Source organism: Rhineura floridana, chromosome 2 (assembly GCF_030035675.1).
Source record: "Rhineura floridana isolate rRhiFlo1 chromosome 2, rRhiFlo1.hap2, whole genome shotgun sequence".
Taxonomy (NCBI): Eukaryota; Metazoa; Chordata; class Lepidosauria; order Squamata; family Rhineuridae; genus Rhineura; species Rhineura floridana.
Genome location: NC_084481.1, coordinates 2,049,380 through 2,076,513, shown reverse-complemented (window position 1 = coordinate 2,076,513; position 27,134 = coordinate 2,049,380). Strand labels below are relative to the sequence as shown.

The following is a 27,134-nucleotide window of genomic DNA, read 5'->3' as shown; positions in this document are numbered from 1 at the left end:
AGCACCACATCAACTAAGCAGCAAATGCCTTTGCTGTTTTCTTTTTTGTTATTGTTGACTATACAATTACAGCTATACTAAAATCTTGGATTTCTGTATTGTTTTCTATGGAGAGTTTTCATTTTTACCCTTGGGAGACAAAATGTGTGTTCTAATGTTAACCCAGAAGTTCTAATCCAGAGTATTAGGTGGAATGTTTTCCTTATTCTCAGGGGTGTAGTCGTCCAGGGTCTTGGGGGTGTGTGTCTTAGACCCCTTACTTTTTTGGAAGCAGGGTCCCAAGAGGGTCCCTATGTCTCCAGTATTCAATGAGCCAATCAGCATGAAAAGGGAATGTGTTAGTCACTGAGGAGAGTCTTCTAACATGCTTTCTTGTCCTTTCCTGCTCATTGGAGCCAATCAAGAGTGAAAGGAGAAGAGTCAGTCACTGAGAAGACTCTTTTCAGTAGCTAACACTCTCCTCTTTCATGCTTAATGTCTCCTAGGGATGTCTGCTGTTGTGGGAGAAGGTATTAACATGGATCACATTCTCAATCCAGCAGCAAAAAAGGGCTTGCTGTGGCTATGACTATCATGAAGGGACCCTGCACTTTTAGATTTGCTAATACACTACTACTTATTCTACATATCACTCTCCCCCTGAATCCCCCACAGGGCAAGAGCACACCTGATGGCTCATGGTATTAACTTCAAATAAACTCTCCACGATGTCCCTTTTCTATAGAGTAACAATAATCTACTGGCAAGGCAAAGCACTTTGCACATTACCATAATTCATCCCAAAGGAAGAACGCGCACATTAACAATTCCAGATCTCAAGGTGCTTCCAGATAACTTATTTAATGAGCATTCAGCCTAATTTGTTTGCAGAGATATTAGAAGACATCAGCTATTTAATGAACAATTCATCCTGATTTGTTTGTGGGGAGATGAGATGACATTGCATCTAGCAAGTGTTATTCCACGCTTTCTAATACATTTTGATCTTTTGAGGAAGCAGGTTTGTTTTTCAAGAGCTTCAAATCAGCTTTAATTGTGCAGCATGAATTTCGATGGGATGCGACTGAATCCTACCTGAATATATTGAGCCTGGAAGTGCCCTCAGTCCAGAAGCTACACATGTGAACCCTGTGACAGAAATCATTAAAAAGCAACTGCATTAAGATGAGCCTTATTTAAACTAATGGCACTATCACATGCATCTTTAGGGTTGGTTTTGTCTTACTTTGAATTGCTCTCTATGGGAGTTATGTGCAAGATTGCTCATATTGACTGAGAAATAATTGCACACCCTTCCTTTGGGAGTGACATAGATGTATCACAGGCGTCCTCCTGACTTAGCTCTTTCCTCACCCCCATTCCTCCTACACGTAACTAACTGTGGTTTTGTTCTCATCCTTCTTTCTGCTGGGTCCTGTGAGGGAAACAGGAAGCTAACAAGGAATGCCACCCCCTGGACTGGTTGTAAGTAAGAAAGTACGGAGGTGTAGCTGGCTGAGGACAGACTGAGCTTAGTAGGGCAGTGTCCTATTCACCTGAATGGACCAGCCTCCACTTAGACTTTGTCTTCTGTCCTGACTCTTCTTCTGCTGTTCTTAATTTCTGCTCCTACAGATCTGTCTATCCTTTCACTCTTCATATCTCTTTGTGCCTCACCCTCCATTCCTCTTTTCCTCCTCCTCACAGTCTTTTGATCCTTCCACAGCAGCCCCACACAACTCTGCTGTACAGCAGAGATGGGGCACCAGATGTAGTTGGCTCCCATTAACCTCAGCATGGCCCATGGTCAGGGATGATGGGCGTTGTAAGTCCAGCAACATCTGAAAGGCCACATGTTCCCCACCCTTGCTGTACAGTGGGTACCCTCATAGCTGGCTGCATGGAGTTAATACAGACGTAGCCACACTTCATGTGCTTCTGGATATATTGTATGGTAATAACAGCAGGCTTCAGGCTATTGGGGAGGCTGGCCTAAGGGTGACATTTAGCAACGAATCTTGGGTAGCTACCATTCCAGCCTCCCTCAGAAAATAGAAACAGTGTTTATAGTAGTATATAGATACAATTTTACTATGAAGTTACACAGGACTAATCGCTCTCTGTTGCCCCTCTGCTGGAGGGGGGGCAGCTCCAGATGTGGTGGAACTGTCCTCGAGCTCAGGACTTTTGGTAGGGTTTTGTTTTAGTAATCTTACCTATAACAGCTACTATCATTGCCCCAAATCCTGCTCTAGCATTGTTTGCTGTAACAGAGGTGATACAGAGAAATTTGTTTCATAAAGAGATTATCCAACACTGAAAAATGGAGGCAGGGTTTTCAGTTCAAGTATGGTTCCACACAATTTGGAAGGCTGTGCTCTCAGAGCAACTAACCCTTGTTGGGAAAAGCCAAATGTGCTGCCCTGGGCTCCTTCTGGGAGGAAGGTCGGGATATAAATTTAATTAATAAATAAATGTGATAATGTTATGAAGGTCTGGTATCCAATGTTCCAGTGTGTCAGTAAGGGACTGCAAAATCTTACCTCCCAAGATCATAGGACTCCTGGAGAGATTTGCTGAATTAGGAAGGCATTGGGTTGACTGGAACTAAAATGAAGTATGCTGATTAACTTGTAATTGATAAATAAACAAGGTTGGTTGTATGCTTATTGTTGTCACTGTAATATTTCAAATTTCAGTAAAGAAAATATATACAAAAAAGGGTAACTTTCAATCAGTTTGGTAGTTGGAATCTCTGGGTTGTATCCAATGCTGTATATTTAGAGTTCCACTTGCGCAGCGGGATTTCCTCTCCTCTTCCCACTCCACCCCACCCCCAGCTTCTGCTCCTGAGGGTCCCCCAAACCCTCAGAAGTACATTTTGAGGGTTTATGGGGGTTGCAGGGGAGAGGAGGGGAAGTTTCATTGCGTGAGTAGAAGTCCATTGCAGCATTGGACACAATCTGTTGTAGAAGTCCATTGCAGCACTCGATACAATCCTCTGACCCAGTGAAATGGAAGAGAGTTAGGAAAAATAGGTCTAATCCAGAAGATCCAGAAAATGTCAGTAAAACCTACATTGCTAAGCTGCAGTGATATCGGTGACCACATGCCCCACGCAGCTGAAGTCCTACAGAGCTGCTGTTTTGCCTTCCCTTTTCGTGCATGTTTCCTGCTTGCCTTTTTTATACTCCTTGGAATCTCCATAGTTTGCCTTTCCTTTTTCCCTAGCAACCAGGATGCATCATTCCTGTGCTGGGTTCGCCTGAGATCAGGTAGTGCCTAGAAATTATTTTCTGCAAATACAATTACACTCTAGTGTGGGTGACTTCTTCCTCTACTCAGAAGTAAGTCTCTTTGTGTTTAATGCGGCTTACTTCCAGGTAAGCAGGTACAGGATGGCAGCCTAGGCTTTGGTTTAGGATTGGCATCACGGGAAAAGCTCTTGTGCCTTTAACAGCTGTAGGGCAGGCAGAAATTCAACAGGTCAAGCTTTTATAGTATGGAAATACAATTATGGGAAAAGCTTCACCATGACTACTTTTGTGTTATGCCACATCCCCATGGCAGCCATTTTGTGATAGATGCCCCCAATACTCTCTCAAAATTTGAAATGTGCCCTCTACTCCGGAAAGGTTGGCGACCCTTGGTTAAGGCTTGGGAAGACCTATACCGATAAGGTAACTGGGTCTTAAACTATTTCAGGCTTTAAATGCCAAGACATTCTGAAAAGGGTAATCAACATTATCAAGGGGTTGGAGTAACTCCCCTATGAGGAAAGGGTTACAATGTTTGGTCCCTCTTAGTGTAGAGAAAAGGTATGTAATAGAACACATGATAAAGGTGTATAAAATGTGCATGGTATGGAGAAAATGAACAGAGAGAAGCTTTTCTTCCTCTCTGATAATGCTAGAACTCAGGGACATTGAATCAAGCTGAATGTCAGAAGATTCAGGACAGACAAATAATTTCTTCACAGAGCAATAGTAAAACTATGGAATTCACTCCCACAAGAAGTAGTGATGACCACCAGCTTGGATGGCTTGAAAAGGGTTAGACAGATTAATGGAAGATACAGCTACTACTAGCCACAATGTTTATGTCCTGCCTCCACTATTGGAAGCAGTGTGCTTCTGAATGCCAGTTCCTGGAAATCACAGGTGTGGAGTACTATTGCACCCAGGTTCTGCCTGCCGGTTTTGCATAGGCATGTGGTTGGCCACTGTGTGAACAGATGCTGGACTGGACTACATAATAGCTTCACAACTGCACAAGAGAGAAGGTCAATGTCTAAGAGTTTATTTGCAAAGTTATTTGTAATTTAGCAAATATTATGTATGAGTTATACAACTAAAATGACTTGGATCCAGAGTAACTTCTATTCATGGAAGGGCTGGTGATCTAGTAGAAGCTCTTGTTGATGGAAAGAAATGGAGGCAATTTTCAGCAGTTCCACCTGCAGTCTCCTACACCATCTCCTGTGTTGTTCTGGAGTGTCCCTCAGTCCCATGAAGCAGATTTTGGGCCATGCAGAGGGGAAAGGAGAATCAGTGAAAGTCACCTTCTTGCTTATGTTAATAGGTTCCTTGAGCGGAACTCCACTCACAAGATCTTTGGATTCCACCCATGCACATGTTTCATTTTAAACTCTCTCTCTCTCTCTCTCTCTCTCTCTCTCTCTCTCTCTCTCTCTCTCACACACACACACACACACACACACACACACAAATTGGGAGGGGAACTTGCAGAAAATATTTCTTATGTATTTGTAACACTGGCAATATATAGGTTGAAGACTTTTTTTCTTAATAGCCACTTTCATATTTTTCTGGAAGAGGACACTGTTTACTCATCATTGTTTCAAGTCAAAGGAAAAGGTGAAGGGGAATGACTATTATACTATTGCCTTTTAACTTCTCCCTAAGATATATTGTGCTCTTAACATAGATGAAGGGTGGGAAATATTTGAATTTATAGGCCACTACAAGTTAGAGGGGGGTGGTGGTACTAGCATATCCTTGAGAGTTTTGAGGGCTATGTGCATCAAAGCCCATCTACAAAGAGCTAGTTCTGTTTCCATCACCAGGTCCATCCCACTTGCTTCTTGCACAATAAATTACCTTTGCCTACAGTGGATGGTACCTACATCCTTGATTTGCATGGCCTAAGGACATAGGGTTGGGTCTGCCTGGACCTGGATCATAGCAAGGTAAGGTCAAATTAACAGGAACTATGGAAGATTTGCACTGGGCAACTGGGAAATGATAGAGAGCAGATGATGTATCTCTGATCTAAGTTAGATATCATTAATATTGTACTATGGTTTTGTAAGTTAATCACCTACATTCTAAAGGGACAGATAGGACTGCAGGGCCTCTCCATCAGGCTCTCGCAACCCATGTAGTAGCAGCCGTTCTGTCAGGCTATAGCAGAAGGAGAGATAGGATTGCAGGGTCTTCATAGGCTCAGCTGAAAGACTGGCAACTTGTGTCTGCCCTTAATTCTTTCCATTCCAGTGTGGATCATAGCAAAAACCTTTTACTTAAGAACTAGTAGCAAAGTTTGCTTTTTCCTTCCCTCCCAGTCTGTTTCCCCTTTGTATCATATATTTTATATGGTAAGGCTGAGGGCATGGATTGTCTTATTTTTGAAAAAAGCTCTGGAAGCTTTTCAGTTGAAAATAAATAAAATAAAATGGCCAATTCTGTTTCAGTTCCTCAAGTGCCATTGCTCATGTAGCCAAATGAAGTTATAAACAGACTCCCGGTAACCAGAAGGTTTGCAGGCATGCAAAACTGTTAACAAATAAAACCCAAAAGGGCGAGGACCCCCAAAAGAGTCCAGTGATGAGAAGCTTGCTCAGTTCTTGCTTTACATAATCAGTATCAGAATATTTGCAGGCATAATGGCTGGCAATTAACAGCTAGCACATAAACCATTATCGGGAATTCAAAGAGAAATCTGGATTAAATGTAAGAAGTAGGCTGACATTATGATGCGGACGCTGCAAAGGCTGTGTGTATGAGCAACACCGATTACACAATTAACATCCGGCTGGAAGCACCCTCAATAGGGTGGTTAGATGTTTACAGCAAGCTAAAAAAAAATTAAGGGCAGAGAAAATAAGACCTCATTTAGGCTTCTACACTCCATACATTTAAAATACGTGATTTCACCCAAATAATCCTGGGAACGGTAGTTTGTAAGGGTGCTGGGATTGTACAGTAGCTCTGTAAGTCTACAGTTCCCAGGATTCTTTGAACGAAGTCAGGTGCTTTAAATGTACGGAGAACTCAGTTGTAGAGACAATAATTTTGCAGCCTTTCCCAACCAGTGTGCCTCCAGATGTTGTTGGACCACAACTCCCATCTTTCCTGACCATTGGCAATGCTGGCTGAGGCTGATGGGAGTTGTGGTCCAACAACATCTGGAGGCACACTGGTTGGGAAAGGCTTCAGGACTTTCTTCTTGGTGGCACCGGCGTGGGGGGGTGGGGTGGGCAGACAGAGAAGCTGGTGTCTAATCACAACTATCTTAAAATCCGAGCTATCTCAATTTATTTCAAGGGCAGCTCTCACTTTCACTCCCGAGGTGAGGTGGGTTTACTTACTGAAAACGAAAACGAAAACCAGCCAAGTGCTCTAGCGTATAAGTCTATGTTCAACGTTTCTGTCTGACCGCCTTTCTCGGCCCTGTACGTGTTTCGCGCAAGCGCACTGCAAACGGGGCTGTTCTCCCGGACGGAGGGGGCCAGAGAGAAAGGAGGTTGATTATGGCCGCCTCCATGATTTGCACTCGGGCGGTGGCGGCCGCGAAACAGCTGAGGGCATGTCGCGGTGGCTGTCATGCAGACGTGAGCGCAGGTGCCAAGGTGAGGCGGGCCGGGGGCTCTGCCTCCTCCGCGGCGGGACCGGCGCTCGCGTGGCGTGGGCGAGGAGAAGAGCGTGTCCTTTATCCGCCCCCTGCCCTCCACCCCCCCCAGCTTTTGGAATCGAGCCGTCGAGCGTAGACGTCACTTGCGCACATATTGCCGGGTGCGCGCGGGGGAGGCGGAGGGAAACCGGGAGGCTTTCTTCTACGCTCCCCGCCCCAGTGTGCGGCGAGAGGGAAGGGTTCATGCGGTTCCAACGAAAGCATAGATGCTTTCCCACGGCAGTTTACTGTGGACGGGGTGTTGGTCACGCATTCACGTTTTGTGTGACTGTGGGAATGAATGCTGTTTGCAATAAACCCATGCACCCGCAGCGAGACCTAAATGCGGGTATTAAACGTGGCATAGAGTTGGAAGCTGTAGCCAGAAGTTGGAAATAATTTATTTGTACATACGATGCATTCTTATTAGACTGTCATGTATCACTGAACACTAAAGTCAGGATCATTCAGACCATGGTATTTCCGATCTCTATGTATGGATGTGAAAGTTGGACAGTGAAAAAAGCGGATAAGAGAAAAATCAACGCATTTGAAATGTGGTGCTGGAGGAGAGCTTTGTGCATACCATGGACTGCAAAAAAGACAAATAATTGGGTGTTAGAACAAACTAACCCAGAACTGTCACTAGAAGCTAAAATGATGACACTGAGATTATCATACTTTGGACACATCATGAGAAGACATGATTCATTAGAAAAGACAATAATGCTGGGAAAATCAGAAGGGAGTAGAAAAAGGGGAAGACCAAACAAGAGATGGATTGATTCCATAAAGGAAGCCACAGACCTGAACTTACAAGAACTGAACAGGGTGGTTCACAACAGATGCTCTTGGAGGTTGCTGATTCATAGGGTCGCCATAAGTCGTAGTCCACTTGGAGACACATAACAACAACAAACCACCTAGCAGAGGGGTTGCTTTTGTTGTTGGATTCCAACTCCTATCAGCCCTAGCCAGCAAGGCCAATAGTCAGGGCTAATGGGAACTGGAGTCCAGCAACTGGATGGCACCATGTTGGCTGCCCCTGGTAATGATGGAAAGTGAGCTTTTCCAGTTTATTATTTCATGGAAATTTTTCCGTTCATAGGTTCATTAGTAGCAATGAATTGGTGCTAATTGCAAATACTATGTTAGTATTTTGTCAGTTTGGAGCTTGTCAGTTTCAAAAGTCGTAGTTAACATTTTTGGGTGATTATCTTTAGTATTCTTCATTTTATTTTTTACAAATATTCTAATTCTACATAATATCCCTGTTTTGCATCTTTGTAGCAATATTTTTTGTAAACTTCTAATGTCTGGTTAAAATCCAATTATCCATTCTTTCAAATATAAACAGTACTTTAAAAGGCTTCGTTTAACTCTATAAGGCTGCAATGCTTAGTAGGATTTCTAAGTGAGAAGAAACTTGTTTTAAAATAAACATGCAAACTCTCCTGCAAGTTTGTCTTGCAAACTGGATCAACCTGAGGCTGTGGGGCCTAAACAGATTGAAGTTACAGACATGTAAGATTACAGATACGGAAAAAACAGAGATTCGATATTAGCTTGGAGTCATAACTGCTTTTGCATTTCATACAAAAATGCATATGCACACACAATTAGCCAATGTTCCCTCTTCCATGTTCATTTAGGAGTGCTCAGGATCAGAAGCTAGAAGAACAAACTAGTCATCAACTCTCTTAATGCTGGCCTTTACTGGGAGGAAAGGTTCTGAAATTTTAAATTGCAAATCTGTTAGCTGTAGTAAGGTTACAGCAGCAGGACAGGGTATGAATAATGGGGGTAGGGAATGGATTACCAGACAGTGATAAAACAGTACCGATTGAGGATATACAGAATTTGTACATTGAACATTTAGCTAAAGGCTTATTTAGTCTAGCAGCCTGTTCACCACAGGCACCAACCAGATGCCCACGGGCAGGACATAAGCACAACAGCCCTCTCCTACTGCTCTTCTCCAGCGATTGATATTTGGAGGCAAGCGGCTTCTGATCCTGGAGGTGGTGCACAATCATGATGACTACTAGCCATTGTTAGTGTGAACTGGTCTAAATGCCTTTTTCAAGCCATCCAAGTTGGAGGCCATCACTACATCTTGTGGGAGGGAATTCCATAGTTTAACTATGTGCTGCGTGAAGTCCTGAATGTTCTACTTGACAGATTTGTCTATCCACAATCTTTTATCATTCAACCTCAGGTTATAGTATTATGAGAAAAGGAGAAAAACTTCTCTCATCAACTTTCTTCACACCATGCATAACTTTTACATGTCTCTATCATGTTTTCCCTTGCTTGCCTTTTTTAATATTAAAAAGCCACAAACGTCTGTATCATGAATGCAGTTATGGAGAAGATGTGGACTGCAACACCTTCTGAAGCTTCTGAAGTTGCAGAAATTACAGTTTTATTAATCTTTTCTCCTCCCCCAGTCTTTCTTCCTAGGATTAAAAAAATGTATGGCGGAAATAGTGATTATGACAGTTGATAGTCTACTTATGTTTGAGCCATGACCACATACTCAAAAGGCAATAAACATTTATTTGTTTATATATCATATGCCACGTAACTTGAGCTCTTCTGGATGCTTTTGTGAAGAAAGCTTTATTCTCTTTGGGGACAGTGCTATTGTTTCGTGAGGTGTAGCCTGCCACTTGAGTGGGGTGGGATTTATATGGACCAGAAGGTGAAGCTGCTGTTTATCCCACAATGGTGTCACTGCGTCATGAACACATATTTTGGTTGTGAAGTTCGGTAATAAATCAGGGTGTTAACAAGTGAAGACTTGTTAAACTGAAAGTTGTTTTCTGATTTTTCTAGGTATTCAGTGGAAGACAAGGTTTGTTTAATAGCTACGTGTTTCAAGTGCAGCAGCGAAGGAACTTGTCACTGCATGAATACCTGAGCATGGGACTATTGAAAGAAGCAGGCATTGCTGTTCCATATGGATTGGTTGCAAAGACACCAGAGGAAGCTTACAAAATTGCAAAAGAAATAGGTACAGAACTGACAACTATATATGCAGTAAAATGTTTCATTTTTGTGGTTGTTGTTTCATGTAATGCTTCATGCACAACCTTTTAGAATCTATTCTGTATGGTAAAATAGATTTTTAAAATTCTGACTTGTTTCTCAGTTCTTGAGATCTTGCAAAATCACAACTTTATGAAAGAGAGAATGCCACTGAGAGATTTGCCAAGTGTGACGGGTTTAAACAAGTACTTAGAATCTTTTGGTATTAATATTGTAATTGATAATTCTTCCAAAACCCAATTGTTTGTACTACTAATTATGTTCTTATTTACAACCTGGTCCTCCACTCCACTGCAAGGCTCCCTGAGCTGAAGAAAGAAGTTCTTGTTCTCCTTGCTTTGGGGGTATCCCAGATCTATCAGTTCAGGACTCAGAGAGGCCTTCTTGGGAACACTTCATCCTTAGAACCATTGAAATAGCCCAATCCCCTAGTGCTGATATAGTGACCCAGTGTGAGATTACTCAGTGCCTTCCCTTTAGTATAAGAGTTTTGTTTAGGTTCAACATGCCCTCAAAGTCCCCAACCCTTTGGTCACTCACTGAGGGTTTATGATGACTCCATTATTCCTGCAGGAGGAAATCAAGGACTCTTCTCATCATAGAGCACCCACACTTTTAACAAGTAGACTTTTCCCCTTTTTAGATATGGAGCCCCTTACAATTCTATCTTCTATTTATGAAGTTAACTTCACTACTCTTACCGGTAAATCATAGAATCATAGAGTTGGAAGGGGCCTTGTAGGCCATCGAGTCCAACCCCCTGCTCACAGCAGGAAATCCACAGCTAGAGCATCTCCCGCAGATAGCTGTCCAGCCTCTGCTTGAAGACATCCAGCGAAGGGGATCCCACCACCTCCCTAGGCAGTCGGTTCCATTGCCGAACTGCCCTTACTGTCAAGAAGTTCCTTCTAATGTCCAATCTGAATCTACGCTCCTACAACTTAAAACCATTAGACCTAGTCCTAGCCTCTGGGGCAGCAGTGAACAAATCTGTACCCTCCTCTATGTGACAGCCCTTCAGGTACTTAAAGAGTGTAATCATGTCACCCCTCAGCCTTCTCTTCACCAGACTGAACATGCCAAGTTCCTTCAACCTTTCCTCATAAGACTTGTTCTCCATACCGGCTATCATCCTCGTTGCCCTCTTCTGAACCCGCTCTAACTTGTCTATATCTTTCTTAAAATGAGGCGCCCAGAACTGAACGCAGTATTCCAGATGAGGCCTGACTAATGCAGAATATAGTGGGACTATTACTTCCGTCGACCTGGAAACTATAGCTCTGTTTATGCAGCCCAAAACCGCGTTTGCCTTTTTTGCCGCAGCATCACACTGCTGGGTCATGTTCAACTTGCGATCCACTACAATTCCAAGGTCCTTCTCACACGCACTACTGCTAAGCCGGGTATTTCCCATCCTGTATCCGTGCATTTTGTTTTTGTGGCCTAAATGCAGAATCCTGCATTTGTCTTTATTGAATGTCATTTTATTAATTTCAGCCCAATTTTCTAGTCTATCAAGGTCCCTTTGGATTTTATTCCTGTCTTCTATTGTGTTAGCTATCCCTCCCAGTTTCGTATCATCCGCAAACTTCATAAGGCTTCCCTCCACCCCATCATCTAAGTCACTGATAAAAATGTTGAAGAGTATCGGCCCCAGGACAGAACCCTGTGGCACTCTACTCAAAACCTCCTTCCAGTCCGAAGCAGAGCCACCAACGACCACTCTTTGAGTACGGTTTTCCAACCAGTTGTGAATCCACCTGACAGTATTTCCATGTAGTCCACATTTGATGAGTTTGCTAATCAAAAGGTTGTGGGGGACTTTGTCAAACGCCTTGCTGAAATCTAGATAGATGACATCTACAGCATTTCCACCATCTACTAAGCTAGTGACCCGATCAAAAAAAGAGATGAGATTAGTTTGACAGGATTTTTTCTTGACAAACCCATGCTTGCTCCTACTAATCACAGCATTGTCATCTAGATAGTTGCCAATGGACTCTTTTATTATCTGTTCTAATATCTTTCCCGGTATCGAAGTCAGACTGACCGGCCTGTAATTCCCCAGATCTTTTTTACCCTTTTTAAAGAGCGGGATGATGTTTGCCCGTCTCCAATCCTCCGGCGCCTCTCCCGTTCTCCAGGATTTCTCAAAGATGATGGCAAGAGGTTCCGAGAGTACATCAGCAATTTCCTTCAATACTCTGGGATGCAGTTCATCAGGCCCTGGACATTTGAACTCATTTAGGTTAACTAGGTATTTCCTGACTATCTCCTTATCAATCTCGAACTGCAATCCCGACCCCTTACTGAGATTGCTACCGATGCAAGGTTGCACACTGTTCCCTTTTTGGGAGAAAACGGAGGCAAAATAGGCGTTGAGCAGTTCTGCCTTTTCCTTGTTATCTGTCAACATTTTGCCATCCTCATTGAGCAGCAGTCCCACTGTTTCCTTGGTCTTTCTCTTGCTTCGAACATATCTGAAAAACCCCTTTTTGTTGTTCCTCGCTTCCCTCGCCAGCCTCAGCTCATTCTGAGTTTTAGCTTTCCTTACGCTATTCCTGCAAGCCCGAGCCGCTCGTCGGTACTCTTCCTTGGTGATGCGTCCTTCCTTCCATCCTTTATACATGCTCTTTTTTACTTTTACCTCCTCCACCAGTCTTCTGTGTAGCCACATTGGCTTTTTCCGATGTCTTCCGTTTTTCTTTCTCTTTGGAATTGTTTGCGATTGCACTTTTTGTAATACGTTCTTCATGAACTCCCACGCTTCTTGGGCTCCTTTTTTCTTTAGTCTATCTAGCCACGGGATCCTACCCATCATTTCCCTGAGCTTGCTAAAATCGGCTTTCCTGAAATCCAAGGTCCATGTTTGACTATATTCTTCTTTGGCTTTCCCCAGAATCATAAATTCTAGCATTACGTGGTCACTTTCCCCCAAGGTACCAACTGCTTTAATTCCCATGACCAATTCGTCCGTGTTAGTTAAGATCAGGTCCAGGATTGCCGATCCCCTTGTTCCTTCTTCTACTTTTTGAAAGAGGAAATGATCAGCAAGGCCCATCAGGAATTTGTTGGAGGCTTTGTGCTTCGCAGAGTTTGTCTCCCAGCAGGTATCTGGGTAGTTGAAGTCCCCCATCACTACTACTTCTTGCCTCCTTGAGATTTCAGAGATTTGTTTGAGAAAGGCCTCGTCTACCACCTCTTCTTTGCCAGGGGGTCTGTAGTAGACACCTACTACCATGTCGGTTTTATTTGTTTCTCCATTTATTTTTACCCAAATGGTCTCTACCGGACCCCTTTGTTCGCTCTCTTGGATTTCCATAGAGGTGTATTTGTCTTTGACGTATAACGCTACTCCCCCTCCTTTTCTGTTGCTTCTATTCTTTCTGTAGAGTTTATATCCTTGAATGGCTATATTCCAATCATGGGAGTCATCCCACCAAGTCTCTGTTATCCCTATGAAGTCATATTTGCCTTGATGCACTAAGACTTCAAGCTCCCCTTGCTTGTTTCCCAAGCTCCGCGCGTTGGTATATAGACACCAGAAGTCTCTTTTGTCCTGATTGGATTCCTCCGTTAATATACCATGAGCTTTGCCGTGCATCCCTTTCTCTCTCCCAGTATCTCCTGTCCCCTTCAAATCCTTGCGTTTACAACCCGCTGTCTTTGGATCGGTATTTAAGCTATCATCTCCATCCCCCAGAAGCTTTAGTTTAAAGCCCTCTTGATGAGTTTTGCCATACTTCTGCCAAAGAGATTCTTCCCAGTCCTCGTGAGGTGCAGTCCATCTCTTGCCAACAGTCCCCCCTCCAAGAAGCTTAGATCATGGTCCCAGAATCCAAACCTCTCCCGTCGACACCATCTGCGTAACCAGTTGTTGACCTGCAGTATCTTCCTTTCCCTTTGTAGTCCTCTATGCTTCACGGGAAGAATCGACGAGAAGACCACCTGTGCCCCCAAATCCTTGACCTTCCTACCCAGAGCCTCATAGTCTGAGGTGATCTGTTCCAAGGTGTTTCTGGCCGTGTCGTTTGTGCCCACATGGATGAGGAGAAAGGGGTACCTATCTTGTTTCCCAATGAGCCTCGGCAGGTTGTCAGCAACGTCCCGGATGCGTGCCCCAGGGAGACAACAGACTTCCCGATTCATTTTGTCCGGCTGGCATACCGGTGCCTCTACCCCCTGAGCAATGAGTCTCCAACCACCAGCACCCTCCTCTTTTTGCCGCGAGCAGTGGTTGCATCAGCCTCCTTCTTCTGGGGTGTGGAGTCTTCCTTTGCAGTCAGTGTCTCTTGATGCAGGTGAGTTTGTTGAGGCTCTTCAGGGGTGCTGTCTGCCGAGAGACGCTGAAAGCGATTTGTTAGTTGCATCAGTTCTGACTCCCTCCTGTTTTTCCTTGCCCTTACAGTGACAGTCCTCCACGGGGATTTGTTGCTGTTGCAGTCCTCTTCTTCCTTGTCGCTTTCTTCCTGCACTTTGTGTCGCTCCCTTAATTCCTCTTGTGTTTTATCGAGGAAGTCCTCATCTTCTCTGATAAGTCGCAGGGTGTCTATGCGTTGTTGCAGCCCCCTGACCTTTTTTCCACTTATTTTGTAATTGGTTCTCTCTTTAAGGTTGGTTCATGGATCTGGTGTGCTACATCATAGAATCGTAGAATAGAAGAGCTGGAAGGAGCCTGTAAGGACATCGAGTCCAATCCTCAGCTAATGCAGGAATCCAGCTTAAAGCAGGTGCAACAGGTGGCTGTCCAGCTGCCTCTTGAATGCCTCCAGTATTGGAGAGCCCACCACCTCCCAAGGTCATTGGTTTTATTGGTGTACTGCTCTGTTAAGAAGTTTTTTCTGATGTTCAGTCATAATCTGGTTTCCTGCAACTTGAGCCCATTATTCCATGTCCTACACTCTGGGATGATTGAGAAGAGATCCTGGCTCTCCTCTGTGTGGCAACCTTTCAAGTACTTGAAGAGTACTTGCTCTCCTTTGAACCTATTCCGGATTGTCTGCATCCTTCTTAAAGTGTTGTGTCCAGAACTGGATGCAATACCCAAGATAAGGCCTAACCAGTGCCGAATAGAGGAGAACTGGTACTTCATATGATCTGGAAACTTTACTTCTGTTAATGCAGCCTAAAATAGCCTTTGCCTTTTTTGCAGCCATATTGCACTGTTCGCTCATATTCAGCTTGTGATCAACAACAATCCCATGATCTCACATGTAGTATTGCTGAGCCAAGTATCCCTCATCTTCTACTGTGCATTTGGTTTCTTTTCCCTAGATGTAGAACTTTGCATTTATCCCTGTTAAATTTCATTCTGTTATCAGCCCAATGCTCAGCCTATCAAGATCCCTTTGAATTTTGTTTCTGTCCTCCAGGGTATTAGTTATTCCTCCCAATTTTGTATCATCTGCAAATTTGATAAGTATTCCCTGTTCTTCCTTATGCAAGTCATTACTAAAAATGTTGAAGAGCACTGGGCCCAGGACCGAGCCTTGTGGTTCCCCACTTGTTACCTCCCCCCAGTTTGACAAGGAAGCATTGATAACCACTCTTTGAGTACAATTCTGTAACCAGCTGTGGATCCACCCCCCATGTTTAGATAGCTTGCAAATCAGCATTTGTTCCTGATAAATCCATGTTGGCTTCTAGTAATCACTGCATTGTTTTCAAGGTGCTCCTCCTGTCTTTTGCTTTCAAAATCAGCTGCTCTCAGTTGTGCGTTGAACCTTACTGTGCCTCTTCCAACCAGATTTTCACCCTATATATTGGCAGAGGAGGACAGAGCATACACTTAATTGCCTTCTTGCACCCACTTTGGACATATCGTAGGAAAATAGGAAGCTCCCTTATACTGAGTTGAGTCATTGGTTCATTTAGCTCAGTAGTGTCTGCACTGACTGGCAGCCCTACTTAGAGATGCCAGGGATTGAACCTGGGACTTTCTGCATGCAAAGCCAATGCTCTGCCCCTAAGTTATGGACCCTCTATCAGATAGCTTAAGACCTGAGATATGTAAGAGCATTACATACATATTCTCTGTCCTTGCACTGCTCATTCCCTCCTCCCTTCTTGGTGTGCTATGATTAACTCTGGAAATCTTCAGTTAATCATAGTTTACCATTTCAGCCAAACCAGAAAACTGTGACTTCCAAGTTTAGAACAAGCCAGGTTCTTTTTCCAGTTTCAAACACAGCTTGAAAGCTACAGCTGGCTTTCACTACATGATACACACATGCAACGCATAAACATGTCACAGACTGATGTGTAATTTCACTCATAGATGTCTGTCTACGTGGAATATCATCCAGCTTAGATGCTGCTGTGCCACACAAAGCCTCTTTGGTTCCAGGCTCTTCCTTTAGAGAAGGGATTCTCAATGCTGCTGCCCCCTTTTTGAATTAAAAAAAATCCTCATGGAAAAAGTCATAGAATCGTAGGGTTGGAAGGGCCATCGAGTCCAACCCCCTGCTCAATGCCGGAATCCCAATTAATACCCCATAGGTGGCTGTCCAGCTGTCCAGTCTAAAGGCCATTGGATATGCTAGAATTTTTTCTTCTCCTGGGCCTCAGAAAGAAGATACACAAGAAAGAAGCAAATGTGTCAGACCATATTTTCAAATGCCCTGTGGGAACGACCCTCAAAGAAGCAAAAAATCTGTTTTGGGGGCTGGATGTTCTCTGGATATTCCAAGCAGAAAGTAGAGAGTACCTGACATAAGTTCTGGACAGCTAACAGGTACAATCTGGCTAGTATTCTGCCACCTTAAGCAATCAATGTACATTGGGCTGGAAATTTATTTATAATAAATAATAAAATTTTATTTCTGAGTCGCCTATCTGGCTGAATTAACAGCCACTCTAGGCGACGTACATTGACATAATAAAATAAAATACAATATAAAACCAGTACAAACCACACTCAATAATCAACTAATCACCCCTCTTACATTAATCAACAGCATTAAAAACTAACCCACCCCAGCAATCTTATAGGCCTGCCTGAACAGCCAGGTCTTCAAGGCTCAGTGGAAACCTATCAAGGAGGGGGCATGGCGAAGATCGAAAGGAAGGGAATTCCAGAGGGTGGGGGCCACAATCGAAAATGCCCTCTCTCTAGTCCGCACCAGCCTAGCTGTTTTAACTGGTGGGACCGAGAGAAGGTCTTGTGAGGCTGATCTTGTCAGGCGGCATAATTGGTGATGCTGGAGGTGCTCCTTCAGATAAACTGGGCCGAGATCGTATAGGGCTTTAAAGGTCAACACCAGCACCTTGAATTGGGCCCGGTAAACAACTGGTAACCAGTGTAGATCTACTAACACCGGAGTGATATGATCCCGGCGACGGCCGTTCTTAATTGAACGTGCTGCCGCATTCTGTATCAGCTGTAATTTCCGGACCGTTTTCAAGGGCAACCCCACGTAGAGTGCATTACAGTAGTCTAGGCGAGAGGAGACCAGGGCATGTGTCACCCATGGGAGAAGATGGGCAGGAAGGTAGGGTTGCAGCCTCCGTATCAGATGGAGTTGATACCAAGCTGCCCGGCTCACTGCCGAGACCTGAGCCTCCATGGACAGCTGGGAGTCAAGAACGACCCCGAGGCTGCGGACCTGGTCCTTCAGGGGTAATCTTACCCCATTAAACACCAGGTCTATATCTCCCAACCTTTTCCTATCTCCCACGAGCAACACCTCGGTCTTGTCGGGATTCAGCTTCAGCCTATTCCTTCCCATCCATCCACTTACGGATTCCAGGCACTTGGACACGGTATCCACAGCCAACTCTGGTGAGGACTTGAATGAGAGATAGAGCTGAGTATCATCCGCATATTGGTGACACCGCAGCCCAAAGCTCCTGATGATGGCCCCCAGCGGCTTTACATAGATATTGAATAGCATGGGGGAGAGGATAGAACCCTGTGGAACTCCACAATTGAGAGGCCAAGGGTCTGAAACCTCGTCCCCCAATGCCACCCGTTGATGCCTGTCTGAAAGATAGGAACGGAGCCACCGTAAAACAGTGCCCCCTATTCCTAATCCCTCCAGGCGATCTAAAAGGATACCGTGGTCAACAGTATCAAAAGCCGCTGAGAGATCCAGGAGGACGAGGAGGGTATATTCTCCCCTATCCAATGCCCTCCTCATATCATCCACCAGGGCAACCAAGGCTGTTTCAGTTCCGTGTCCAGTCCTGAAGCCCGATTATGTATTTATTTATTACATTTCTACCCCGCCTTTCTCAAGGCAGCTTACATATGGTTCCCAGGCGGTTTCCCATCCAGGCACTGACCAGACCTGACCCTGCTTAGCTTCAGCAGGGAGCTGGCCTCATGTGCCTTCAGACCATCGCCTGGGATCTGGGAAATGAGTTTGTTCCCTAAATCATTGTCTACTTCAGTTTCTAATTGGAGAACCATGGATATAGGTGATTTTGGTGTGCATTGGGATGGAAATACGGTCAAAAAGAGATTAATTTTTTATGTTTGACTTTTGCAAGTTTTAACTGATGGTAGTTAAACTATAAACTCTACATTTGGTGCTTGATTATGGAGTTGTGCTGATAAGCAAAGCATTGGGGACTGTAAAAAAAATCTGTTACTATGCAGGCCACAAATTTATTTATTTATTTATTTAAAATATTTCTATCCCGCCCTTCTACCCTATAATAGGGCACTCAGGGCGGCTTACAAAAATAAAATCAAAAATCATGTACATAATAAAATTGTGCATCTGTTTACTCCTCCTTGTGAAATTTAAAGATGGGTTTTTTCCCAGATCTTGTTGTTTGTATGTTTCAGGCGGTTATTTTAATTAATGATTGCAGTTTAGAATATTGTGGTCTGGTTCTTCCATAACATTAAGCAATGGTTTATTTCAAAGATGGGTAATCTCTGGCCCGCAGGCCAATCTTGGCCCACTAGGGGGTCCAGTTTAGCCAGCAAGGCTATTTCCCTCAAACCATGCCCACCAGCTGATGGGTGGGAGAATAGGATTAAATCCTGCATTGGCTGAATGCACCTGCTCCTAGTAGGCAACAGGCTTGGGCAGCCAAGGCAGAAGGATTAAATCCCTGCTCATCAGCTAATCATGGAGGTTAAATCCTGCTTACTTCAAGCAGCCCAGCATTCCTGATTGAACCTCTGAAAACGAGAGACTCAAGCAGGAGCAGGGGGCAGGCTGTCTGAAAGCCCTTTGCAAAAGTGCTTTCAACAGAGCTATACACAGACCACTCTGCAACCCACAGATGAGTCTCTGCTGCTTTTCAAGACTTTCCCTGTGGGGGACTTTCCCCTTGACGAGCAGCACACGCAAGATCGAAGCCCCTGGTCTTGATTGGAGAAGGGCAAAGGAGTGTCTCTGCAGGGCTGACAGTCCTCTTCCAAAGACACACACAAAAAGAGGGCTGTGTGAAAGCCCTTTGCAAAAGTGCCTTCAAGCAGCCCAGCATTCCTCTTTGAGCCTCTGATGCATACCCCTCCCTGAAACAAGGAGGATTGTGGATCAAAATCTTCCACTAGAAGGGATGTTTTTCCATTGTTTTAGCAGGGGATTCCATGCAAACTTGCATGAGATCCCCTGCTGTAACAATGGGGGGGACTTGTATAGCAGTGCCGTGCAAGGTGCTTTGAAGTCCCAACTCCGGGACTTCAGAGCACCTTGCACATGACATTGTGATGGCATATGATAGGTGGGTGGCCTGCTCACCTGGCAGATTGGGCTGCTGGTCCTGATAAGGATCTGATCCATGGAGCCAGAACAAAATGTTCCCCACCCTGGTTAATAATTATTTATTAACCACCAACAAACCATGCTCATAAGCCATGGTTTGTTGTTTAGTTTTAAACCTGTGAGTTATAACCATGGCTTAGCATTGCATGTGAATATGGGCTGTGAAGAGCAAGAAACAGAATACCATAATGTTAGGAATGTTTCTCTTGACTACTGCAAAGAAACTTTTTTCTTTTCTAAAAATTTGATCTGCCTTAAAAGAATGTTAAAAGACGTTATACAGTATTTGCATATTATTTAGTTTGAAACAATTCTTGTCTACCCTCCTTCTTTTCCAGGTACAAAGGACCTTGTTGTAAAGGCACAAGTATTAGCTGGTGGTAGAGGAAAAGGAACCTTTGAAGGTGGCCTTAAAGGAGGAGTGAAAATAGTCTTTTCGTAAGTTGAGTTTCTAATTCATGAACAAGGCAACAAAAAATTAGCCCATGGGGGTATATTATACACAGCCATTTGCTGGAATTATTTCAGCAAGAATGCTTGAAATATTACTTTAGCTGAATTTCTAACTTAATTTAGGCCCTTGATTGCTTTTTTGATGTAGTAGATTGAATAACATGGATATTATGATGATCTAGTACTTCTGTTGTCTTGAACACTATTTTTATTTTAGTCCAGAAGAAGCAAGAGAGATTTCCTCCAAAATGATTGGGAAAAAACTGTATACCAAGCAGACAGGAGAAAAGGGCAGGATATGCAATCAAGTGTTTATCTGTGAGCGCAGATATCCAAGGAGAGAGTACTATTTTGCAATAACTATGGAACGATCATTTCAGGTATTATTATCTTGAGGAGAAATGCTCTTAAGCTGTCTTCAGAATGAGTTTGTAATGAAAAACATGGATTATAGTACGCTTGTTCTCAATCTTGGCAAAATCTTTTTTTGTTTTGATTTGCCAGTATTGTAGTATGTTGAGGAAGCATTCTTCTATCAAACACTGTCAATGCTGTTTAGTTGGTCTTTAGAAGGTGGTTATCATTTTCATTTTATAGCCATTTTATAGCCAAAATTGGATCCAGGTTCGATTATTAGTGGCAGCAAATTTTGGGGCTCCGTGGGGGTGGGTGGGTGAAGAGAAGGAGGGGAAATCTTCTTTGGCTTGGATTAAAATGATTTTCTCATAAAATGAAAACTGTGGAAGTGGCTTCAAGTTCTTACCTTATGCACCACTTGCTGATACTAAACTACTAATGTGTTTGGTTGCCTATATAAAAAAATGTCCTCCTTAGTTTACCATCATTATTAAAAATTAAATGATTTAGATATTTCCTCAAGTGCTGCTCCAAAACACAAATCACTAATAATTTCTCCTAAAAATTTACTGATTCTGATTGGGGGCAGTGGTGCTATTTTTTTTTTCAATAACGTGTTTCTCAGGACAAGGGTTTTTTTTTAAAAAAAATTGAGTGTTTTCCTGTTCCCTTCCCCAAAGGATAAACGTTTTCATTAAACTCGAAAGTTCACAGGCACATAACTAAGGTATTCTAATGCAAGTGATATCTCCAACTGTCTCAACCAAATTAACTGGAATATTTTCAAGCAGCTGGTCTTTAGTAGGTGGCTTGATCTGATAGCATTTGAGTCTCCAAGACTGAAGTTAGGGACTTGTAAATATCCAGCTATCACACCTATAGTTTTTATTTATTGACAAAAAAAGCTATATTAATGAGTTACTCTGTTCTCCTAGGTGCGTAAATGAATAATTTTCTATGTGATATCTAAATTTTTAATTTTCAATCTACAGTTCATAAATGTGTTACAAAATTACTTTAATATTTTTGGGACTGTATAAATATCTTGTTGAAAAGTGTTTATCTTCTTAGGGCCCTGTACTCATTGGCAGTTCCCAGGGTGGTGTCAATATTGAAGATGTTGCTGTGGAGAATCCTGATGCGATAGCTAAGGAACCTGTTGACATTATGGAAGGCATAAAAAAGGAGCAAGCTATCAGGGTACTGAAATATGTACTGTTTACTGTTTATAACCAGTATGCATATAACCTGTTTAATTAAAAGATAATGTGTTGGATCTTCTATTATCTTAATGCGACATGGTTTGGATCTAGAATTGCATGGAGCAGAACTTCATGAAGTGAATGCTGGGTGGAAATAGGTGGGCATTTCTCCGCTCCCCCTTGACAGTTTCCTATGCCCCTAAGCATCTGTTCCTTAGGGTTGAAGGGCCTCCAGAACAGTGTGGGGGCTGGCACAGGGGGCCCAGAGGGGGAATGACTGAAAACTGCCTCACCCCCTTCAGCTCACAGCAGCATCCAACCAACAAGAGCCTCTGCTAGATCCAAATCGCTTCTCTTTCCATTTATTTATTTATTTATTTTATCATTTATTTATTTATTTTACCATTTTATTTATACCCCACCCTTCCTTCCAGCAGGAGCCCAGAGTGGCAAACAGAAACATTAAAAACACTTTAAAACATCATAAAAAGAACTTAAAATACAATTAAAACAAAACAATGTTGTTGTTGTTGTTATGTGCCTCCAAGTTGACTACAACTTATGGCATTAAAAACATTAAAAAAAACTTTAAAAACATCTTTTTTAAAAAAGGGTTAAAGATATTAAAAGACATATTAAAAGCAATTCTAACACAGACACAGACTGGAATGGGTCTCAACTTAAAAGGCTTGTTGGAAGATTGTGGAAGAGCAGATCTGGATCCAACTCATACAATTTTGGGTTAAATAGCCTATATGGCTTGTATTTAAACCATATTGAATTGGAAGGTGATTATTAAGTGTATAATCCCGGAGGGAGAAACCTCTGGCCCATGAACATGATTAGGCCTGCCAGGGCTCAAGAGTTTGGCAAAGTGGGCCCATTTTGCCAAACCACATCCACCTTTCCCATGCCTGATGTCACCATTAACAGATTAGCTTCTAATCCATAGGCTAGATCCCACTGTTAGATGATTCCCATCTTGCCTACAGGACCATTCCACCTTTGCCTTGCCTCTTCCTCTATGCTGACTGCAGAGAGAAAGGCTTCTTTTCTCCTTGCTGGCTAGCAAGGAAAAACAGCTAATTGTAGGCATGGGTGCCCAATCCTAGTATGGGATAATGGGGGGAGGGTGTCTTAAAAACATTTTGTTCCCTGCTGGGGTCCTAATCAGCCCCCCATTCCCTCAGTCTGTCTTGGGGTAGGAGTGTCACCCATTTGCTTCAGTAGGAACTTTTATTCCAACACAAATTGCAAGTTTGGGAGGCCTCAGGAGTAAAGGGCTCTTTGCAGCAGGGGAAAGAGTTAAAGTCCCCCCTAGTCCTGATCTGGATTTTACCCACCCACCAACCCAATCAGAGTGAGTGGATGAATGGATTATGGTTATGTGTGGATGAGAGAGAGAGTGCAGAGTGGCTAGCTTTTGAGACCCACATTGGCATGTGACCCCCAACACATTATCCCCCCCTTATGAGAGCATGTGGCCCTCAGGGAGGGAGGGAGGGAGGTTTCCCATATCTGGTTTATATGTTAGGCAGCTTGAAGTGTGATTGTAATGTGTGTGTGGTCGTTCTTTCTGAGTGAATCTAGTTTTTGACATGCTGTAAAGGTTCCTGCTACCCTTTTGTTTTCTGGTTCTAGCTGGCCAAGAAGATGGGGTTTCCTGCTAATTTGGTAAATGAAGCAGCTGACAATATGATGAAGATATACGACCTCTTCATTAAATTTGATGCTACTATGGTAGAAATTAACCCCATGGTTGAAGATTCTACAGGGATTGGTAAAGTACTTTCTTTTGGAATTGTTTGACTTTAAATTGGGAACTGTGGAAGTTTATAAACTGAATTATAAAATAGCATATCAGAGTTTTTGCTCAAGTTTCACTAAGAAAGTTTAAAAAACTAACTTGGTGTACTTGTTTAAAATGTATTCAAAATGTCATGGTCTTGTCCAAAAGAAATCTTATGCCTCAAATTGCTGTACAAGCTGCAGTGACAACACATTTTTAAGTCTGTCGGTGATGGTTGGAATCTCAAGTACTGTGTCAAGATTCAGAGTAATTTGGTCAGTGTAATGTTTGACATAATTCTTTTTTGTTTGTTCATTTGGAAACACAATCAGTTCAGTTTCCCTTATTTGTAACTTTGTATAGCAACCTCTCCCCACCACCACCACCACACACACCACTTTTCCTGGCTTTTTCATCATGCTTATGTCCTTGGCTATGGGAATCTTGAGGTTTAAAGGTAATGATTACCTTTACAGGAGGCAAATTCTAGGTCATTCTTACTATGAGACCATAAACTCCACTAGAGGAATACCACAACTTTTATGGCCTTTACATGCAGCAGGATGCGAAGGTTAAGTGTAGTATACCACTTCAGGCTGCAAATGGGGGAGGGATGCCACTCTTGAATTTGCCTCCTTTAAATAGTTTCCTACAAGTACAAAACCGGCACAGCAGGCAGGAAAAATTTGTAGCACAACAGAATGAGCTAGGCTTGTTTTCTGCTTGCAGGGAGTCTTACATGTCGAGGATAATTTAAAAATACGATCTCCTCCTCCTCACCTTCTACCCCCACTCTCTTGAACCTCCTCAGGACTCTGCTACCTTAATCTTTAGTGTGTTTAAATGTAAATGTACTGCCTTCAAGTCAATTCTGACTTACGGTGACCCTCTGAATAGGGTTTTCATGAGGCTGAGAGGCAGTGACTGGCCCAAGGTCACCCCGTGAGCTTCACAGCTAAGTGGGGATTCGAACCCTGGCTTCCCAGCTTGTAGTCCAACACCTTAACTACTACACCACACTGGCTCCTGTAGTGTGTTTAGGCTGGGTCAAATAGATAACTTGGGAAGTTAATATTTTTAGCATTAAGGGGTCTAAATGTAAATTGTTTGTTTTTCCAAGTGATGTGTATGGACGCAAAGATAAATTTTGATAGCAATTCGGCTTATCGTCAGCAGAAAATCTTTGACCTGCAGGACTGGACCCAAGAAGACAAGAGAGACAGGGATGCCGCAAACGCAGATCTCAATTATATAGGATTGGATGGAAACATTGGATGTCTTGGTATGCTGGGCATGTTAAATATAGCATCTCAAGTCTTGATGCATTGATGCTTGCAATAGTTCTTACTCTAATTTTCCACCCCTCTTTCAGTGAATGGAGCTGGTCTTGCAATGGCCACAATGGATATAATTAAACTCCATGGAGGCACCCCAGCAAATTTTCTTGATGTTGGAGGTGGTGCTACCGTGCAGCAAGTAACTGAGGCTTTTAAACTGATTACTTCAGATAAAAAGGTAAGGACACAGTTGCTGTTTAGAGTTCTCCATGTAACTTGATATTTATTTATTGAGGACTTCTAGTGGTCTGAAATTCAGATTACTGTTCTATAAACAAGCATCTTTCTTTTCTCAGGGAACTTATTGACCACTTATAGCACAATCCTATGATAGTTCAATTGGTCAAATCTAGAGTGTAAGTGACAACTTAAAACCCCGAGGTAACTTGCACTTTTAAAAGCCTCAGTACTTGGTTGAGGTTTCTTTTCTTTTTTTAAAAGGTAGGTTTCTTTAGGTCAGGGGTTCCTAATTGGGGTCCATGGATGGGCATCAGGGATATGTGAATTGGGTGCCAGAAAAAGTCAATTTCCAATGCAATTAAAAATATATCTATTTTGGGGGGTCCATAGATCTCAACAGATTCTCAAAAGCATTTGTGACCCCAAAAAAGGTTAAGAACCAATGTTTTAAGTGAAAAAAGACTTGGCTGAAAGTTCAGTATAAATATTAGTTTTTAAAAAAAATATTAAAAAAGAATCTTCCACAGGAAAGAAGAAATCTTCCACAGGGAGTTATTTGCCAGCTAACTCACTGCCCATTCTTCACTTCACCACTTAATCAATTCCTATTGTCAATTCCCCATTCCCAGAGGGCTAAACTGCCTAAATCCATAGGCTCTTCAAATTCCTACTTTCAGGAATTTGAGCCACACCTGATCTCACTGGCTGCCTTAGAAGTTGCGGGGATCTAATCAGGCATACAGATTTAGAATAGCCTAGCGAATGATCCACTCCATGAGCTAGAGGGAGCCCCAACTGACAAAGCATCAAGCAAACAGGTGGTTCAGTCAGGGTTCAGATCCGGTTTTAGCACAGAAACTGTCTTGGTGGCACTGTATGATGATGTATGTAGGGAGATATAGAGAGGGAGTGTGTCATTTTTAATCCTCCTTGATCTCTCAGCAGGTTTTGATACCATTGACCATGGTATTCTCCTGGAGGGGCTGTTCAAGTTGGGGGTGTATGGCACTGTTTTGCAGTGGTTCTGGTCCTACTTGGACAGTTGCTCTCAGAGGGTGATGCTTGAGAGGTATCGTTTGGCTCTGTGGAGCCTACAATGTGGGGTTCTATAGGGTTTGATTTTATCTCCCATGCTATTTACCATCTAAATGAAACTGCTGAGTTGGGTCATCCAGAGATTTGGCGTATGTTGTCAGCAATATACTGATGACACACAACTCTATCTGTCCTTTATATCTCCAGGTGTGGCAGTAGATGTGCTAGTCCTATGTCTTGTCTCAGTAATGGACTGGATGAGAGCCAATAAACTGAAGCTGAATCTGGACAATGGGCTTTTCCCTAGACAGGATGGAGGGGTTGTGGCCTGCTCTTGATGGGGTTACACTCCCTCTAAAGGAGCAGATACATTGCTTGGGAGTACTTCTGGATCCACTACTGTCATTTGAGACTCAAGTGGCTTCAGTGGCGAGGAGTGCCTTCTATCAGCTTCAGCTGGTGGCCCACTTACGACCATATCTGGACAGGGATAGCCTGACTTCTGTTGTCTGTACTCTGGTAATCTCTAGTTAGATTACTACAATGCATGGGGCTGCCTTTGAAGACAACTGCAGCTGGTGCAGAATTCAGCAGCCAAGACTGCTCACCAGGACAAGACTGTTTGAGCACAATACACCAATTCTGGCACAATTACACTGTCTACCAATTAGTTTCCGGGCTCAATTCCAAGTGCTGGTTTTGACCTATAAAACTTTATACAGCTCAGGACCCCCAAATCTCAAGGACTGCCTCTCCCTATATGTACCAACCAAGACCCTGCGCTCAGCATCGGAGGCCCTCCTTAGTGTGCCCCTCCGAAGGATATGCAGACAGTGGCAACACGAGAATGCACCTTCTCAGTGGCAGCCCCCCGTTTGTGGAACACTCTCCCCAGAGAGGTGCGCCTGGTGCCATCATTATCCATTTTAGGCGTCAGGCATAAACATTTCTCTTCTCCCAGGCATTTGGTTCTTAACTTTGGAAAGCTTTTGGAGGGCTTCTGTTGTGTAGCCTTCCTAAGAAGGGTTGCTCCACTGCCTTATATCTTTTTTTTAAATTATATATACCTTTTACTTTTAATTTTAATCAACTGTAAGTCACTTTGAGTGCACAAATT

At 43.2% G+C, this 27,134-nt stretch overlaps 1 protein-coding gene across 2 annotated transcripts in view; it reads left to right on the top strand.

Moving 5' to 3' along the window:
- Positions 1 to 6,687: 6,687 nt before the first annotated feature.
- Positions 6,688 to 27,134, top strand: part of SUCLA2 (succinate-CoA ligase ADP-forming subunit beta) — a 28,969-nt gene continuing 8,522 nt past the window's right edge. Inside the window, exons 1-8 of one of the 2 annotated variants that reach the window (XM_061607577.1) lie at positions 6,688 to 6,850; positions 9,730 to 9,907; positions 20,003 to 20,102; positions 20,335 to 20,497; positions 21,546 to 21,674; positions 23,318 to 23,456; positions 24,586 to 24,747; positions 24,838 to 24,980. In XM_061607577.1, coding sequence (XP_061463561.1) covers positions 6,752 to 6,850; positions 9,730 to 9,907; positions 20,003 to 20,102; positions 20,335 to 20,497; positions 21,546 to 21,674; positions 23,318 to 23,456; positions 24,586 to 24,747; positions 24,838 to 24,980 — 1,113 coding nt within the window. In that variant the 5' untranslated portion in view covers positions 6,688 to 6,751. The remainder of the gene's footprint in view (positions 6,851 to 9,729; positions 9,908 to 20,002; positions 20,103 to 20,334; positions 20,498 to 21,545; positions 21,675 to 23,317; positions 23,457 to 24,585; positions 24,748 to 24,837; positions 24,981 to 27,134) is intronic. The other variant, XM_061607578.1, reaches the window with a different exon arrangement.